Source organism: Coregonus lavaretus, assembly GCF_964263955.1.
Source record: "Coregonus lavaretus genome assembly, chromosome: 5".
Classification (NCBI taxonomy): domain Eukaryota; kingdom Metazoa; phylum Chordata; class Actinopteri; order Salmoniformes; family Salmonidae; genus Coregonus; species Coregonus lavaretus.
In genome coordinates this window covers 66234126-66251812 of record NC_139992.1, presented here as the reverse complement: position 1 = coordinate 66251812, position 17687 = coordinate 66234126, and the positions used below count along the sequence as shown (strand labels likewise).

The 17687-nt window shown below is 43.3% G+C and overlaps 1 protein-coding gene across 1 annotated transcript in view; it reads left to right on the top strand.

The window, feature by feature from the left end:
* LOC311129187 (voltage-gated inwardly rectifying potassium channel KCNH7-like) overlaps positions 1–17144 on the top strand; it is a gene marked incomplete at both ends in the record, with an annotated part of 49856 nt that extends 32712 nt beyond the window's left edge. The window contains 8 exons of the mRNA XM_084161500.1: positions 3905–4304; positions 4446–4645; positions 5692–5944; positions 10743–10948; positions 12842–13343; positions 14719–14875; positions 16498–16681; positions 16884–17144. Of these exons, the coding sequence (XP_084017626.1) occupies positions 3905–4304; positions 4446–4645; positions 5692–5944; positions 10743–10948; positions 12842–13343; positions 14719–14875; positions 16498–16681; positions 16884–17144 (2163 nt within the window). The remainder of the gene's footprint in view (positions 1–3904; positions 4305–4445; positions 4646–5691; positions 5945–10742; positions 10949–12841; positions 13344–14718; positions 14876–16497; positions 16682–16883) is intronic.
* Positions 17145–17687: the final 543 nt, after the last annotated feature.

The window sequence follows — 17687 nt, the reverse complement described above, 5'->3', positions numbered from 1 at the left end:
GAGCCGGAACGGGCCGGACCGGGCTGACGACTCGCACCCCTGGCTTGGTGCGTGGAGTAGGAACGGGCCGAACCGGGCTGACGATGCGCACCCCTGGCTTGGTGCATGGAGTAGGAACGGGCCGGACCGGGCTGATGATGCGCAACCCTGGCTTGGTGCGTGGAGCCGGAACGGGCCGGACGGGGCTGACGACTCGCACCCCTGGCTTGGTGCGTGGAGTAGGAACGGGCCGGACCGGGCTGACGATGCGCACCCCTGGCTTGGTGCGTGGAGTAGGAACAGGCCGGACCGGGATGGCGACGCACACCGTAGGCTTGGTGCGAGGAGCAGGGACAGGCCGGACCGGGCTGGCGACGCACACCGTAGGCCTGGTGCGTGGAGCAGGGACAGGCCGGACCGGGCTGGCGACGCACACCGTAGGCTTGGTGCGTGGAGCAGGGACAGGCCGGACCGGGCTGGCGACACACACCGTAGGCTTGGTGCGAGGAGCAGGGACAGGCCGGACCGGGCTGACGATGCGCACCCTTGGCTTGGTGCGTGGAGCAGGGACAGGCCGGGCCGGGCTGTGGAGACGGATAGGAGACCTGGAGTGAAGAGCTGCCACAACCCGTCCTGGCTGAATGCCTACCTTCACACACTCTGTGTGAGGCATCAGCACAGGACGTACAGGGCTGTGTACCCGTACTGGCCTAACAGCACGTGACACTGGCGCAGGATATCCGGGACCGAGGAAAGGCACTGGAGGCCACGAGCGCTGAGCCGGCACACTCCGTCCTGGCTGCATGCCCACCTTCGCACAACACGTGCGGGGTGCTCGCACAGGACGTACCGGACTATGCCGGACCACTCGTGGCACAGTACGCAGCTCCGCATACCCCGGAACCTGACCAGTCTCATGCTGCCATGCCTGAGTACGGGGAGTTGGCTCTGCTCTCCATCCAGGCTCCGCCAACCTGCCTTCTGGCCCCCCAAACCCGGTGGCCTCCTCTCCAAATCGCCCTGTGGCAGCCTCCTGCTGCCCAGCCGCCCATGCCGTGTGCCCCCCCCAAAAATTTTTTTGGGGTTGCCTCTCGTCCGTCCGACGATGACACTGCTGACGCCGCTGCTCCTCTCTCGCCAGGGCCTTAATCTTAGCCCATGGCCCTTTACCCCCGAGCATGTCCTCCCAGGACCACGATTTGCCCATCTGGGCCATCGCCAACCTCTCCATCTCCTTTCCCGGCGCTTCCTCCCATGTCCAGTCTGCCTTCTCCTGGACACGCTGCTTGGTCCTTGTATGGTGGGTTCTTCTGTCATGTTCGTTGACACATGATGAAGCGGACCAAGGCGCAGCGTGATGAACGAACATGTTTATTTATCATTAGCGATAAACACGGACAGTAAACAAAAACAACAAACGACTCGTAACGTCCTAGGTAACATAGACCAACACGGAACAAGAACCCACAAACACAAAGGGAAAAACAGACAGTTTAAATATGGCTCCCAATCAGAGACAACCAGCCACAGCTGACACTCGTTGCCTCTGATTGGGAGTCACTCAGGCCAACATAGAAATAAACAAACTAGAACTCCCAACATAGAAATACACCACATAGAACGAACACACCCTGGCTCAACATATAGAGTCCCAGAGCCAGGGTGTTACAGATACACATTGCACATGGTGTATTCAACTATTCTTACTCTCAACAGTAAGTTGAGACCCCGACTGAGTTACAAAATAAATATATATATATATATACACTACTGTTCAAAAGTTTGGGGTCACTTAGAAATGTCCTTGTTTTCGAAAGAAAAGCAATTTCTTTGTCCATTAAAATAACATCAAATTAATCAGAAATACAGTGTAGACATTGTTAATGTTGTAAATGGCTATTGTAGCTGGAAATGGCTGATTTTTAACGGAATATCTACATAGGCATACAGAGGCCCATTATCAGCAACCATCAGTCCTGTGTTCCAATGGCACGTTCTGTTTGCTAGTCCAAGTTTATCATTTTAAAAGGCTAATTGATCATTAGAAAACCCTTTTGCAATTATGTTAGCACAGCTGAAAACTGTTGTGCTGATTAAAGAAGCAATAAAACTGGCCTTCTTGAGGCTAGTTGAGTATCTGGAGCATCAGCAATTGTGGGTTCGATTACAGGCTCAAAATGGCCAGAAACAAATAACTTTCTTCTGAAACTCGTCAGTCTATTCTTGTTCTGAGAAATGAGGGCTATTCCATGGGAGAAATTGCCAAGAAACTGAAGATCTCATACAACGCTGTGGACTACTCCCTTCACAGAACAGCGCAAACTGTCTCTAACCAGAATAGAAAGAGGAGTGGGAGGCCCCGGTGCACAACTGAGCAAGAGGACAAATACATTAGTGTCTAGTTTGAGAAACATACGCCTCACAGGTCCTCAACTGGCAGCTTCATTAAATAGTACCCGCAAAACACCAGCCTCAACGTCAACAGGCGACTCCGGGAAATCTCCCACTTTACCACCACCAAAGCACCCCCAGCCCATCACATTGCCTCCACCATGCTTGACAGATGGCATCAAGCACTCCTCCAGCATCTTTTCATTTGGTTTGCATCTCACAAATGTTCTTATTTTTGATCCGAACACCTCAAACTTCGATTCGTCTGTCCATAACACTTTTTTTTCCAATCTTCCTCTGTCTAGTGTCTGTGTTCTTTTGCCCATCTTAATATTTTATTTTTATTGGCCAGTCTGAGATATGGCTTTTTCTTTGCAACTCTGCCTAGAGGTCAGCATCCCGGAGTCGCCTCTTCACTGTTGACGTTGAGGCTGGTGTTTTGCAGGTACTATTTAATGAAGCTGCCAGTTGAGGACCTGTGAGGCGTCTGTTTCTCAAACTAGACACGAATGTATTTGTTTTTGGCCATTTTGATTCTGTAATCGAACCCACAATTGCTGATGCTCCAGATACTCAACTAGTCTCAAGAAGGCCAATTGTATTGCTTCTTTAATCAGCACAACCATTTTCAGCTGTGCTAACATAATTGCAAAAGGGTTTTCTAATGATCAATTAGCCTTTTAAAATGATAAACTTGGATTAGCAAACACAACGTGCCATTGGAACACAGGGCTGATGGTTGCTGATAATGGGCCTCTGTACGCCTATGTAGATATTCCGTTAAAAATCAGCCATTTCCAGCTACAATAGCCATTTACAACATTAACAATGTCTACACTGTATTTCTGTTATTTTAATGGACAAAGAAATTCATTTTCCTTCGAAAACAAGGACATTTCTAAGTGACCCCAAACTTTTGAACGGTAGTGTACATAAGATTCACTGTCAGTTTTATTCGTCAAAGAGCCTCTGAAAATAACCAAACAGCTACTAGCCTCACCTTCCAGGGCCATATTATAATTCTCAGGTAAATAAGTGATCTCCCTGGAGGTGACAATTGTATAAGTGTTGCAAGAGCCGTTGCTGATGAGACAGAGCGAACAGCAACCTCCCTGGGACTCGTTCATTGTGTTACCTTCCTCCTGCCCAGACTTCAATAAAGCAGCTTTGTTTTACAGCTCTGTGTTAATTTAGCCTTGACCAGAGCCATTACGTAGAAAGTCGCCAAGATTAAGAGTCTTTGAATTGTAGTGTTGAGAGGAGTCTAGAGAAAACTCATTACTAATGTTGATGAAGTGACGTTTACTCTTTTTTTGGTAAAACATCTGTTGGTAATGGCTGAGCGCTGAAATATATTTCCAATGCATCTTTGTGATATCTATATAAAGTAAATCAGTACCAACTTTGCATAACATGTATTATCTATTCATATTTGGTAAAAGGTGAACACAAGGAACATGTTTCACAACGTCTGATCATGTCTCTCTTATTACTTGAGTCCTTGCTAATTATGTACAATGTCTTGTCTCTTTAGACCACCACTCTGATTGGCCTGTTGAAGACAGCCCGACTTCTGCGATTGGTGCGTGTTGCCCGGAAACTGGACCGTTACTCTGAGTACGGAGCTGCTGTGCTCATATTACTCATGTGCATCTTTGCACTCATCGCTCACTGGCTAGCCTGCATATGGTACGCCATTGGCAATGTGGAGAAGCCTTACCTGGAGCACAACATTGGTTGGCTCGACAATCTTGGGGTTTCCATTGGCAAGAGGTATAACTACAGTGACCCTAGCTCTGGGCCCTCCATCAAGGACAAATACGTCACAGCACTTTACTTCACGTTCAGCAGTCTAACCAGTGTGGGCTTTGGGAATGTCTCCCCAAATACCAACTCAGAAAAGATCTTCTCTATCTGTGTCATGCTGATCGGCTGTGAGTCTGATACTTCCTACTTTCTTTTACTTAGCTGCTCAGAATGTTAGAATGAACTAACATTCACATTGACAAGATTCATTGTACTAATAGATAGCACAAAGGACTGCTGACTTTTACTTCTGTCTGTGTGTTGTGTAGCCCTCATGTATGCCAGCATCTTCGGTAACGTGTCAGCCATCATCCAGCGGCTATACTCGGGCACGGCCAGGTACCACACCCAGATGCTTCGGGTTCGAGAGTTCATCCGCTTTCACCAGATCCCCAACCCGCTAAAGCAGCGGCTGGAGGAGTACTTCCAACACTCCTGGACCTACACCAATGGCATCGACATGAACACGGTAAGCAGCAAAACCTCAACTCAGCATACCAACATAGTTCAATCCTCTTTCTTGCCAATGTGATCCTCATGCAAAATGTTTAAAAAAAAACTTTTTTCATTTCTGCTTTTCAAATGGAATAACATCTACGCTGGTAAGAGCAGGAGGTACATATGTGAAAGTATGAATTGTAACCATTTCCATGTTAAGCTTAATTGCTTTACATTTTTGTTTAGCTTTCAAATCATAATATTTTGCTCTCAAAATATCTCATAATAGACAGTAGATGACCAGCAACACGATAAACCATCATCATCATCATCATCACTTTTCTTTTCAGTTTTTGAGTGAGGTATTTGAGTTTCCATACCATCTCCTGTGTGCCAACAGCCCAACGCTGAGCTTCCACATGCATGGCAGATTCTAATTACCCAAGTGCTTTGAGCTGAGGCCAAGGGCATATGTCACAGATTGGCTTTATTTGTTTATTTGGATCCCCATTAGCTTTTGCAGAAGCAACAGCTACTCTTCCTGGGCTCCACAAAAAACACCAAACATAACAAGTAACAAAATACTGCTAGACAAGGACTGTCACACAAATACAACGATACACAAACAATACAATTAAAAATACTAAGAAGTGTGCATGTGGCTGCATGAGCTTGCTTGAAGGATACAGTAGTGCCTTTTCCTTTTCAAGTACAGCGTACTGCATAAAAACTTAGGACAACTTACTGTATCTTTCGTTGTGAAAAAAGGTCCTAACGGCCTGTGTTTTTTATAGTACATTTGCATCACTGAAACACTGTTGTGGGCCAATAGAGGAATAGTTTAGCCCAGATTAATTCCCGTGTATTGTAGAGGTAAGTATATTCTGTTATTGTTTTTGTCACAACCGGTAGCCTATTTTAAATTCCAGGAGATGAAAACACCTTGAAACGCTAACCATTTGAGAAGGGTGATAATAACAATGAAAACATACATGTGAAAAACTGTTGCCTGACTCCTGAGGTGAATCCATGGTGGCTGCATTCTATAATTGTTTAATTTCTCTACAAATACTGTAGGTGTTAAAAGGCTTCCCTGAGTGTCTGCAGGCAGATATCTGCCTCCACCTCAACCAGGCTCTGTTGGAGAGCTGCAAGGCCTTCCACGGAGCCACCAAGGGCTGCCTGAGAGCCCTGGCCATGCGCTTCCAGACCACCCACGCTCCCCCAGGGGACACCCTGGTCCACAGCGGAGACGTCCTAACTGCACTTTACTTCCTGTCTCGGGGCTCCATAGAAATCCTGAAAGATGACGTTGTGGTAGCCATTCTGGGTAAATGCATGTGAACTATAGAAACTGGTGTTTTTTCCTGGTCATGTGGTCAGGGAAAATGAATGATATGTTATTATTAGGCAGGGCTCCAGACTGCGACCATTTAGTCGCATTTTGCGACCCTTTGACTTGGCTGTGAGAGTACAATTCTTAACTGGTTGCATCGGTGCGAGCTGCAAAATCTAGCTACTCATTCAAAACTTTCTGTTTTTTGGGTTGGCTAAAACTATGATTTGGTCAAACAGTAAATTCTTACACTCAAACTAGTGTCTGCCCTGTCCCTGTTTCGCTGCCCCTGTGCTGTACCTGTTATGAACTGTGATGAGCGAGCCACACTCCCTCTCCCCACTGGGCGCTCTGAGTGGATGGAGAGGAAAAATGCGTTCTGATTGCCAACATTTCGAAATGCAATAGCAGGAAAAATCTGTTTTTAACCGTTGAAGAGAGGAGGGCCTCAGCTTTCTGTACATATTACATGTATTCCTCAACTCTCAATATTGAGCATTCTACCACTGTCTAACAACCAAAGTAATTGGTATGGCTTTGAGATATTGATCGCTGGAAGCGCACGACTGCCATTAGCGGCGATTGCATAGGCGGCCTATATATACATCATTGGGTAGTAGCTAAAAAATTTATAATTGGGTAGTAGCCTATGCTACTACCCATTCAATTTACTGTTAGATTAATCAATTACACGGCTAACGAGGAGTATATTATATTTAGCGATCTAGTTAATTAGTTGAGTTTCCACTTCCTCAGATGGTGAATAATCCCCAAATGAATTAGTCTATGTGATGTTAGTACACAAAAGTAAATTAGTCTATTGAACAAAAAAAGTCTGAAATTCTGGAGCCCTATTTGGATATAGCAACAGTAACCTAATTGTCAACCCAAAATTCATGACAATCACTGGTTAAGGTTGCATATCAAAATAATGTAGCCATGGTGGGGCAGGCAAGCGAACCCACATCGCTGGCATGAAAGGCAAACACCCTACACATCGCGCCAATAAGGTCAACTCACTTGGTGGGAATTGTAAGGTGGCTCATATAGCAAGAATCACTACACTGCCCCATCCAAACGGGAAGGCAAGTTCCTGTGCTTTGAATACTCAGCCCCCTCACACGTCCGGGCCGTGCCTTCCGATGGCCTCATGGCCGCCATTTCACTTCTTACACCAATGCAGCAAAAGGTGGGTCTGGAAAGCGAACCCCAGGTCGCTGGCATGAAAGGTAAACACCGTACGCATCGCGCCAATAGGGTTAACCCACATGGTGGGAATTGTAACGTGGCTCATATAGCGAGGATCACTACAATATCTTGAATTATGCATTCCTGCTGCTTGGATATGTTAGATCACAGGTGTCAAACTCATTCCATGGAGGGCCGAGTGCCTCCTGCTTTTTGTTATTTGCTTTCAATATGTGTCCAATTAAGACCTAGACAACCAGGTGAGGGGAGTTCCTAACTAATCAGTGAACTTTAATTGATCGATCAAGCACAAGGGGGGAGTGAAAACACGCAGCGCAGACTGAGTTTGACACCTGTGTGTTAGATGAAACAACTTATTTATTGAATCATACTATTTAAGTAGCACTTTGAATGATTTTATCATGGGCTGGTGCCACCAGGGGAAAGGTTAGTTTGGAGCCCTGTTAGGGCCAGGGGAGTTTTCTGACCATGTGATCTGAGCAGGAAAAACTCCAGGCTCTATATATGCTGATTGGAAGACAGCTAATGCTGATTGGTAGCTTTTTAATGCATGATAAGACAAATTGTTACTTACTGTCAGGGCAGTAAAGAAGAAAAAAAACTAAGTAGAGAACTGGGGTTAGTGAGGCTTTTTTATAACAATGGTTTCAGGAGCACCAACTCTTACATGAGCATTAATATTTAAATTCCTTTTGTCTGTGTTTATAGATACATGGTTGGACATTTAATTAAAGCTGTAATTGCATGTTTCCTGGATGGGTTGAATTGAATTATTGATTTGAATTATTCCATCCTGGCCAGTGTAGGGTTTCGTGCTCATATGATATTTGCCAGTGTGTAGAGCTAGATGTCAACTCAGGCAGAGATACACAGTGTCACCTCCCAGAGGAAAGATGGCTGGTTATTTAAACACTGATCCACTGCAGCAGACCTGCAGTGGGAGTTCTCTTGTCTAAATCTGACAACTGACTGCAACAATGTGTTCTGTCTAGCCTATCCGAATCTTAACATGCTCCTCGTAAGCGTGAAAACCTGAATGTATTTTATACTAGTTGTCTTATCTGGGTATGATTTTCCTTAGCACACATTTAAACAAGAATAGTGACTAGAGAAGTTAGATAAGCTTCCATTCCTAAGGTCTTGTCTTATTTTTTATTTTACTTTATTTAACCTTTTATTTTAACAGCGAAGACATATTGAGACCTATGTCTCTTTTACAAATGTGCTCTGTATATGTAGGTACAGTGTTATTGCATTAGGATTGATCATCTGACAGAATGGAGGCTCTGACATTTATATTAAGTGGCTCCGTGTGAGACTGTTTGGCAACTTCAAAGAGCAAAGTGAAACAGCTGTCATTGCATAGCACCCCTGCTCTTTTAATAGCTGCAAAAGTGAGGGAACACAACGGAGGCATATAGGCAGAGGCATAAGAAAAAATAAAAGGAGATGTTATCTTCTGTTATCTGATTGTCAACAGTTCTTAGCAGTATTGTCTTATAGGTATAGTGTTTCATCTATATGCATTTATCAGCGGCGCACCGCTACTGCTAAATCGTGGCCACCCCTGCAAAAATAAAATATTACATATTTGTGATGGTAAAACGTTTGTGTAAACTTAACCAACTATAACCAGATATAAAGTATTTAGAAAATATAATGGAGCAATATATTTTTTAATGAGACCATCTTTGAGAACCAACAATCACCAAAATAAAAACTAAACAGTCAGGGAGAATCTAAAATTACTAAAATGTCATGGCATGGGGCCCCCATCGATTTTGTTATAATGTTTGAGTCACACAGATAGCATAAGAACACAGCATAAGCCATGGCAAAATGTGCAGAATTGCAGGAAATGAACTTCCGCTGCTGAATAAAATCCTAGTGGAAGCACTGAGGTAATATTGGTTAGTGGTTATTAAAATGGCCTACACATGAGAGTAATAAGGAGTGGTTTTCCATACAGTAATATCACACCTGGAACCCACTGACTACCAGGTTTTGCAGGCTAAGCCTAGATTAAATTGAGCATCTTTCATCACATGAAAGACCTGACATAATAAGGTCAGAACCAGGCCAAAGCTGCTGTGTAATACAAAACCAATAATATGAATTACACTGGAAGATGCATATATCATAGATCCGCATATTTGGAAACAATACATTGATATATCACAACAACCTTCCAAAAGCCAATTAAATTAATTCTGCCACTAGAGCATATCTGCCCAGGGAACACTTTTAAGAAAGTAAAACTGCAATGAGCCACAGGGAAATCAATTTGTATGTATAACATATGCTTTTGAGAACCAAAAACCTCCAAAATGACGATTGTTTGTATGCTAATATTCCATTGTAGGCTTTTGTTCTATTGTAACCCTGGTACAAAGCCCTGGTGTGAAAGCTATGCGTAGGCTTCCATGTTAGAGGTGTCTGGTCCCTGCTGAGGTGGAACACTAAGGCTGCAGACCACTCCTCATAAGTCACTTAAAGCCACACAGCAGTGCAACCTATTACATCTCATTCACACAAAATGCTGCACAGGGGTTGACATTTGTTAAGAATTGGCACCACTGAAAGGTCTCTTAAGATGCCCTTTAAGGCCAGGCACCACACCCTAATAGGGTATTCTTTTCCCTTAATCCTATCACAATCAACTTTTACCAGTTGAATGTGGACACAAATCAAATATATTTTTTAATGTGTTCATTATACCATATCTCATTAAATATTTGCATATCATGCAAATAATTTTCTGGGACACTGGATGAAGTCAGCCTAAATATTTTGGTTTACTTTTGTTAAGATACTCCAGGACCGGACTTACACATAGCCAAATTGTGGATACATATTTTTTTCATCTTTCTATCTGTAAAATACTAAAGAAAGGTACTTAAAATGCAATTTTGGTGCCTAATTTTTTTTTTTTAATGTCATCTAGAATATACATTTGAAAACATATCAACAATTCCCTATGCATAAGTCTGGATAATATGTCTAAGGATAACCACACACATTTTGGTGAATGCAGATGCTTCTGAGGTTGAGAAAAATGAGTTGGCATGTGACAAGAGTCTGACTTTCGGGAAATGGCAGTTAAAGACAAGGACACTGAATTTAGACTACCAAACGTAAATTACTACATATAGTCCAGTTTGTAACATTCTCTATGAAATGGCCTTTTAAATTATTTGTGATTCAATGTAGTGAGCTTTGAAATTATGGATGTATGTCCATTTAAAAAAGTGTTTACATTATGACATTTTGATGACGGTAGTATGATAAACTAACAAAAATATACAACAGACTGACGGACAGAATAGGCACTCTACTTTCATATCCTCAAAAGGCAAACCCAGGCAGGCCATCCTCCTCTGCATCAGTCCAATCCATTAGTCTGCACACAGACAGACACAGAGCAATTCTCCTAATTTTCTGAGATTATATGATCATCCTTTATTCACTTAGACTCATACCAGCTCTCCTGTCTGGTGTATTCTCCTGATAATTCTCTCTAAGAAGAACCTCATCTACAATCTCTCTCTCTCTCTCTCTCTCTCTCTCTGTCTCTACTCACCAGGAAAGAATGACATCTTTGGAGAAATGATCCATCTGTACGCCAAGCCTGGGAAGTCCAATGCGGACGTCAGAGCCCTGAGTTACTGTGACCTACATACCATACAGAGAGATGATCTCTTAGAGGTGCTTGACATGTACCCTGAGTTTGCAGATTTCTTCCTGACAAATCTGGAGCTGACGTTCAACCTCAGAGACGAGAATGGCAAGGTACATCTACACTGAACAAAAACATAAACGCAACATGCAACAATTTCAAAGATTTTACTGAGTAACGGTTCATATAAGGACATCAGTCAATTGAAATACATTAACTAGGCCCTAATCTATGGATTTCACATGACTGGGAACACAGACATGCGTCTGTTGGTCACAGAGACCTTAAAAAAAGGTAGGAGCGTGGATCAGAAAACCAGTCAGTATCTGGTGTGACCACCATTTGCCTCATGCAGGGCGACATCTCCTTCGCATAGAGTTGATCAGGTTGTTGATTGTGGCCTGTGGAATGTCCCAATCCTCTTCAATGGCTGTGCGAAGTTGCTAATTATTGGCGGAACTGGAACACGCCATTGATCCAGAGCATCCCAAACAGGCTCAATGGATGACATGTCTGGTGAGTATGCAGGCCATGGAAGAACTGGGAACTGACATTTTCAGCTTCCAGGAATTGGGTACATGCCGTGCATTATCATGCTGAAACATGAGGTGATGGGGGCAGATGAGTGGCACGACAATGGGCCTCAGGATCTCATCACGGTATCTCTGTGCATTCAAATTGCCATTGATAAAATGCAATTGTTTTCATTGTCCGTAGCTTATGCCTGCCCATACCATAATCCCATGCCAACATGAGGCACTCTGTTCACAACGTTGACATCAGCAAACCGCACGCCCACACGACGCCATACACGCCATCTGCCCGGTACAGTTTAAACCGGGATTCATCCATGAAGAGCACACTTCTCCGGCGTGCCAGTGGCCATCGAAGGTTAGCATTTGCCCATTGAAGTCAGTTATGACGCTGAACTGCAGTCAGGTCAAAACCCTGGTGAGGACAATGAGCACGCAGATGAGCTTCCCTGAGACGGTTTCTGACAGTTTGTGCAGAAATTCTTTGGTTGCGCAAAAAACCACAGTTTCATCAGCTGTCCGGGTGGCTCTGCAGGTGAAGAACATACTGCCAAATTCTCTAAAACAACGTTGAGGCAGCTTATGGTAGAGAAATAAACATTACATTCTCTGGCAATAGCTGTGGTGGACATTCCTTCAGTCAGCATGCCAATTACACGCTCCTTCAAAACTTGAGACATCTGTGGCATTGTGGTGTGTGACAAAACTGCACATTTTAGAGTGGCCTTTTATTGTCCCCAGCACAAGGTGCACCTGTGTAATGATCATACTGTTTAATCGTCTTCTTGATATGCCACACCTGTCAGGTGGATGGATTATCTTGGCAAAGGAGAAATGTTCACTAACAGGGATGTAAACAAATTTGTGTACACAATTTGAGAGAAATAAGCTTTTTGTGCGTATGGAAAATGTCTGGGATCTTTTATTTCAGCTCAAGAAACATGGGACCAACACTTTATGTTGCGTTTATATTTGTGTATGTCAGACAATGCACATGGTCATAACACTAGCCTGTTGGGTCCTCTGTCGAAACTGTATGGTCAATAAACACAGTATTCTGTAGCATATTCTGACAATGAAATAGTCCTGACTATAACAAAAAAATATAAGATTTGCCATATGAGATTGTGTAAGACAAAATGTTATATAATCAGTAATAGCATTTCAAAAGTGCACTCCCTGTATTCTTAAGTATTTCTTAACTATGTGTTCGGAAAGGTCATTGCATGACGTTGTTAATTATGCGTTATGACATGTTATGTTAATGTATATGTTGAGGGTATATGACTACATTGACATTACTTAGTATTAATTTACTATGCTCACGGCCACCGCTATTAAATAGAGATGTTACATTGTGGCTTTAATTAGATGTTGCTGTAGCAAATGATGTAATATTTATGATATGATATTACATTAGCCAGGTGGGCCTAGTTTCAGTGATTGTATGTTCTGATGTTTCCATCGTTGCAGGCCGCGTATTCTCACGCTAGTGACTCAGATCCAGAGGAAGACGTTAAGAGCACAAAGATCACAAGAAGGATCTCCTTCACACCACATCCAACTAAAGGCGAGTTCTGTATCCATACTTTGCACGAGCGCTTCCTCTTGTCATTTTTCACTGAGCAGCTCTCTCAGTCCCAGAGGAGTTCAGTGCTTTCTCTCTGTAACACTAGAGCACGGTGTGTTCCACTGCCTCGTCTTGATTACAATTCCACAGGGGGAAGCAACAAGGAAACAGAAAATGAATCCGGGAGGGAGAGGGAGTCCTACTCGTGCCTAAAGAGAACTTCAGTTGACCTGAAACACTCAGGGAAGGAGGAGCAGAGGTCCATGGGGTCGGCCATCCAGGGTTGTCCCTCGGTGGAAGACCTTGCACTGGGGCTCGAGTCCAATCCCCCTGGAGACATCATGGAGAAAACTCCCTCTTATGATGATAACATTGGTGAGCAGCAATACAATCATAACCCTTTCTGTGCTCACACATTAATACCCAAGTCAATTATTAGAGCACGGGAACTAAATGTCCCCACATTAATCATCAGATGTTTCTACTCATACTACTTTCTAAAATGATCTACAGTTCATTAGTGGATTTCAAATGAGCTGTACGGTACGGGCTGTACGGTCTCTGGACCACGTGCTGTTAAGGTCATTGATTGGGCCACTGTGTTCTAAGAGCGATGACTTTATATCAGTGGGGAAATGGCCACCGTTGTAAACATCCCTTTTAAGAGGATCATAGAACATCATCCATTTATCCCCCATCAGTGTCTTGTCACAGGCATACTGTTAAGATAGGCCTCTGACTTGGTCATTGACTCAGCTACATGGTGACGAAAAGTACCACGTACTGTACAGCCAAAAACACCCCAAGATGTCAGTGGGTGTGTCCAAGACGAAGTATCCAGAAACAGTAAGACAGTAAATGCACCTGTGTAGGAGGCTAGGAGCGAAGACACAAAGACAATATAGGCCTATCAATCAAATCCCACCCCAGTGTAAATCCCTGAGTAAAGCCATGTGCATGGAGCTGAAATGAGTACCAAGACGAGTCTCAGTGGAGCAGCTTCTTTCACCAGCTTAAGTCACAGGCAGCATTTTTTAGAGGCTTTAGGAAAAGCTGCTGCACTGCTTTCGCACAGATGCGCGCCCTCCAAATGTGCACGGTACGTCCAAGTTAGTTCTCGTCCCAGAATTGTAATACCTTATAGGAAATAGGCCTACAGCATTCCCTGAGGTGGCTGTATATGACTGTCTGTAGGAGAACAGCAATTGATTTCCATGCTCTGATGGAGAAAATCAATGTTATCCACACGTCTTTACAAGACACACACAGTGTGTCGCTGACTAAGTCATACGTGGAATTCGCAATGATTACTATTCCAATAGGCTCACATTGTTCTATGAATGGCCTAATGTTTACAGTAGAGACCACAGAAAGAGGAATGTGTATTTCAGTCTGGGCATCCCAAAGGCTCCTGCTACAACAGATAAACGTGATTAAAGTTTATTATCAGCCTGTCAGTTGTTTCAAATCATAAAAGAGCTGCTCTTACCCACACCAGCATTAATCAGTGTACACAGCACGTATTAGCAGTGTGTTTAGCAGAGATAACACCAGAGTTAGCCCGAATGTCCCACCACGACATAGAAAACCATTGTCTCCTGAAACACTAGCTAGGCTAATAAATTACAAACACAAGGAACAACACACAACAGCTTTTCACCCAAAGATGAATAGAATAGTGTTCTATTTTCAATGGTTGGTTGGTTTAGTGATTACCAGGCACCTGTGCTCTGACCCACATGTGAGCTTGTAAAGGATGCGTGTTTCCCTCCCTTGCCAGATCTGTGCAATGACAAATGGGCCTGCGAGAAGCCCCGAGACTACCTGGATGAGTCAGCACAATTGCAGGACCTGAGGGGCGAGGACGACGATGCCAGTGAAATCACATACGGAGAGGTGGAGCAACGCTTAGATCAGCTCCAAGAGCACTTGAACAGGTAGGCCTACTGTACTGCACACCTTTGGACATCTCTGACCTCTACAATGTAATGTCAAACATTCATGAAAATCTAGTTTCACTCCAGCTATAAAGACCAATAAAAAGATGTGCGAGCCAGAAGGGAGGCGAAAAATGACAGCACGCACTCTCCAGAGATATTAATTAAATTTGATAACATCCAGTGATGGAACTTAAAGGAAAATACCACCCAAATGCTAGCTTTTTGTATTTGTAAAACGCATCATACTGTGCCACTTTCTGTATTTTGAAAGTTCTATATCTTGAAAACTTGATTGCTGACATGCAAAACATATTGGGACTGTATCAACAGTGCACTAATGAAACAAATACCAAAATATAGTTTGAGTGGAATTTTCCTTTAAGTATTTTGGGCACTAGTAGACCGCATTTCCTACTAGCCTGGTCTGAAAAGTAGTCTGGTCTGAAATCTGCTATGCGATAATGGAAAAGACAACATTTGATCTGGATCTCGGGCTAGTTTGGCACATTTCCTACCAGCCTGGTTTGAAAAGTACTAGCCTCGGGCTAGCGGGCTAGCTTAATTTCCATCCCTGTGAACATTACATGTAACTGGGCTACTTGTTCCATGTGCATTAATACAGTACATTTGAATAACCTTTATATCCTGAGGCAGACAAACAGGTTGAAAGGAGAGATAACACACCTGCAGCCAGCAGGCTGCCAAGAGCAGACAGACAAACAGCAGGTGGTACAGTATTTTTAGCAGGAATTATCACAGAATAGGAGACATCACATTGGAGGGCTCCTGCATCTGTGTGGCCCATTTTTCTGTCTCCAAAAAGACACATTATCCAGTGCACTCTTTCTGACCCTGAGTTTTACTCAACTGTTAGCAGCTACCGTTTGTGTGGTTTTTAGCAACATGTCTCCGCCATTTAGGCTCTATTTCAGCGGTAACCTAACGACCATCGTTCATTGGGGGAGAGAAGCGCTAAAATAATTGCTAATTGCTTGTCTCCTCAACACAGCTATTATATTACACTAAACAAAACAAGGTTGTCTATTATTTGAATGGCAGAGAATCCATCTTGTTACTTTGTATTTCCCTTATGTGTCAAGAATGACGGCCTGCTGAACAAATGATGAAGGCATTTTACTAAGCATGTGCATAATGGCACTATTTCTGATTGGCGGATGGCTGCTAAGGGCAATTAAAACGATTAATCAGCATCAACACAGATAATGCTCTATATATAGCAGCTGGAGGATATCCCATCCATTATGACTACCGGTAATGTGTAAGTGTGAGGTAGCTAGACATTATTACCCCACCCTTATTGAATATTCATTATGACTCCTAGAGAGAGAATCGGTAGTACTATTAGAGAGAGAGACGATAGAACATGTTCCCAAGCCTTTTGATTTAATTGACAACCGTGATGATACTGTAATGTCAACATAGATCACAAGCGCCCCCTAGTGCTAGAATTTGACACATACAACGACTGTACAATAAAAACAAAACAACGATAGCCTAGAGACAGTATGGTTGTTGATTTGTGTTGAACTTATCTTCCATTAGCCTCCAGTCCCTATAACCAAGAGTAGCCGTTCATTTTCTGCCTTCTGTTTTTGTAGGCTGGAGTCCCAGATGACATCAGATATTCAGACCATCCTGCAGCTCCTGCAGAAGCAGTCTACCCTGGGACCTCCTGCCTACAGCACTGTGACTGCTAGTCCAGACTATCAAAGGCCAGCTGTTAGGGTCCAGCCAATTGCTGCTTTGACCAGCAGCCATTGCTTCAGCCATTCATCATCACAAGTACGTACTGAACTGTTGATTTCCACAGAACAAACAGACAATGGAAATCAAGGACTAAGACTTTTTAAACATGGAATGGATATCATATTTGAAAAGTGATGACCGACTCCAAGGGTTCTAAGGTACTTTCTAATGGTCAAAGCACACACTTACGTTGAAATGTGTGTGTGTGTGTTTGCTGTTATTTATTTTACGTTATCAGAGTCCTGAACTGAACTTGGAGAGGAGCCATCAGGAATCCAAAGACTTGCTGTCAGGCTTGGCTTACATGGATGATTCACCCATAGAGGACAGCCTTACGGTACTGCTTGTACAAAGACACACACAGAACAAACCCGCAGGACATCAACATTCCAAATCTCTCTTTCTTCCTATTGAGGACTCCTCTCCACTATCAGACTCATCATCTCCCAACACAGGACTCCATAGGCCAGTCTCAGACCCAGGACCTCCAAGGCCATAGAGCAAGATCTCTTATTTTCTGTTTGCCTGTCTTCTCTGAAGTGTGACTCAGGGTTTCACTCACTATTTATTGCATTGCAATATGTGAAGTATCTTGTAGTTTTCCTCCTGAAATGATTTGCATTATTAATGATGTACATGCACACCCTTGATGTTACACTGCCAGCAACAAAGACACCATACATGCTTGTCCAGGTAGATAGGCTGTGAATGACAGATTGTTTTCGTTGCATGGTAGCTTTGATTCAGACCTCTGACAGACAAGTGTGATGTTGGTAGGTTTACAAGGCAGTACATTTATTTTCACCTTAGTATGTAAATTCTTTTGCACTGCTTATTTGAACCAAAAGTAGCATATAATATACTGTATGATAACGGCATTGTCCATATACTTCAGACTTTGTTTTAGATTACAGTTTCTTTTACTAAATGGTTATGCATACATAGTATTACATGTTATGTAACACATGCAGAGATATAATGTTAGCTTATCAATAGGCCCAGGAAATATAGATGGGGTATTGTGCCTATAACTAAATCCAAA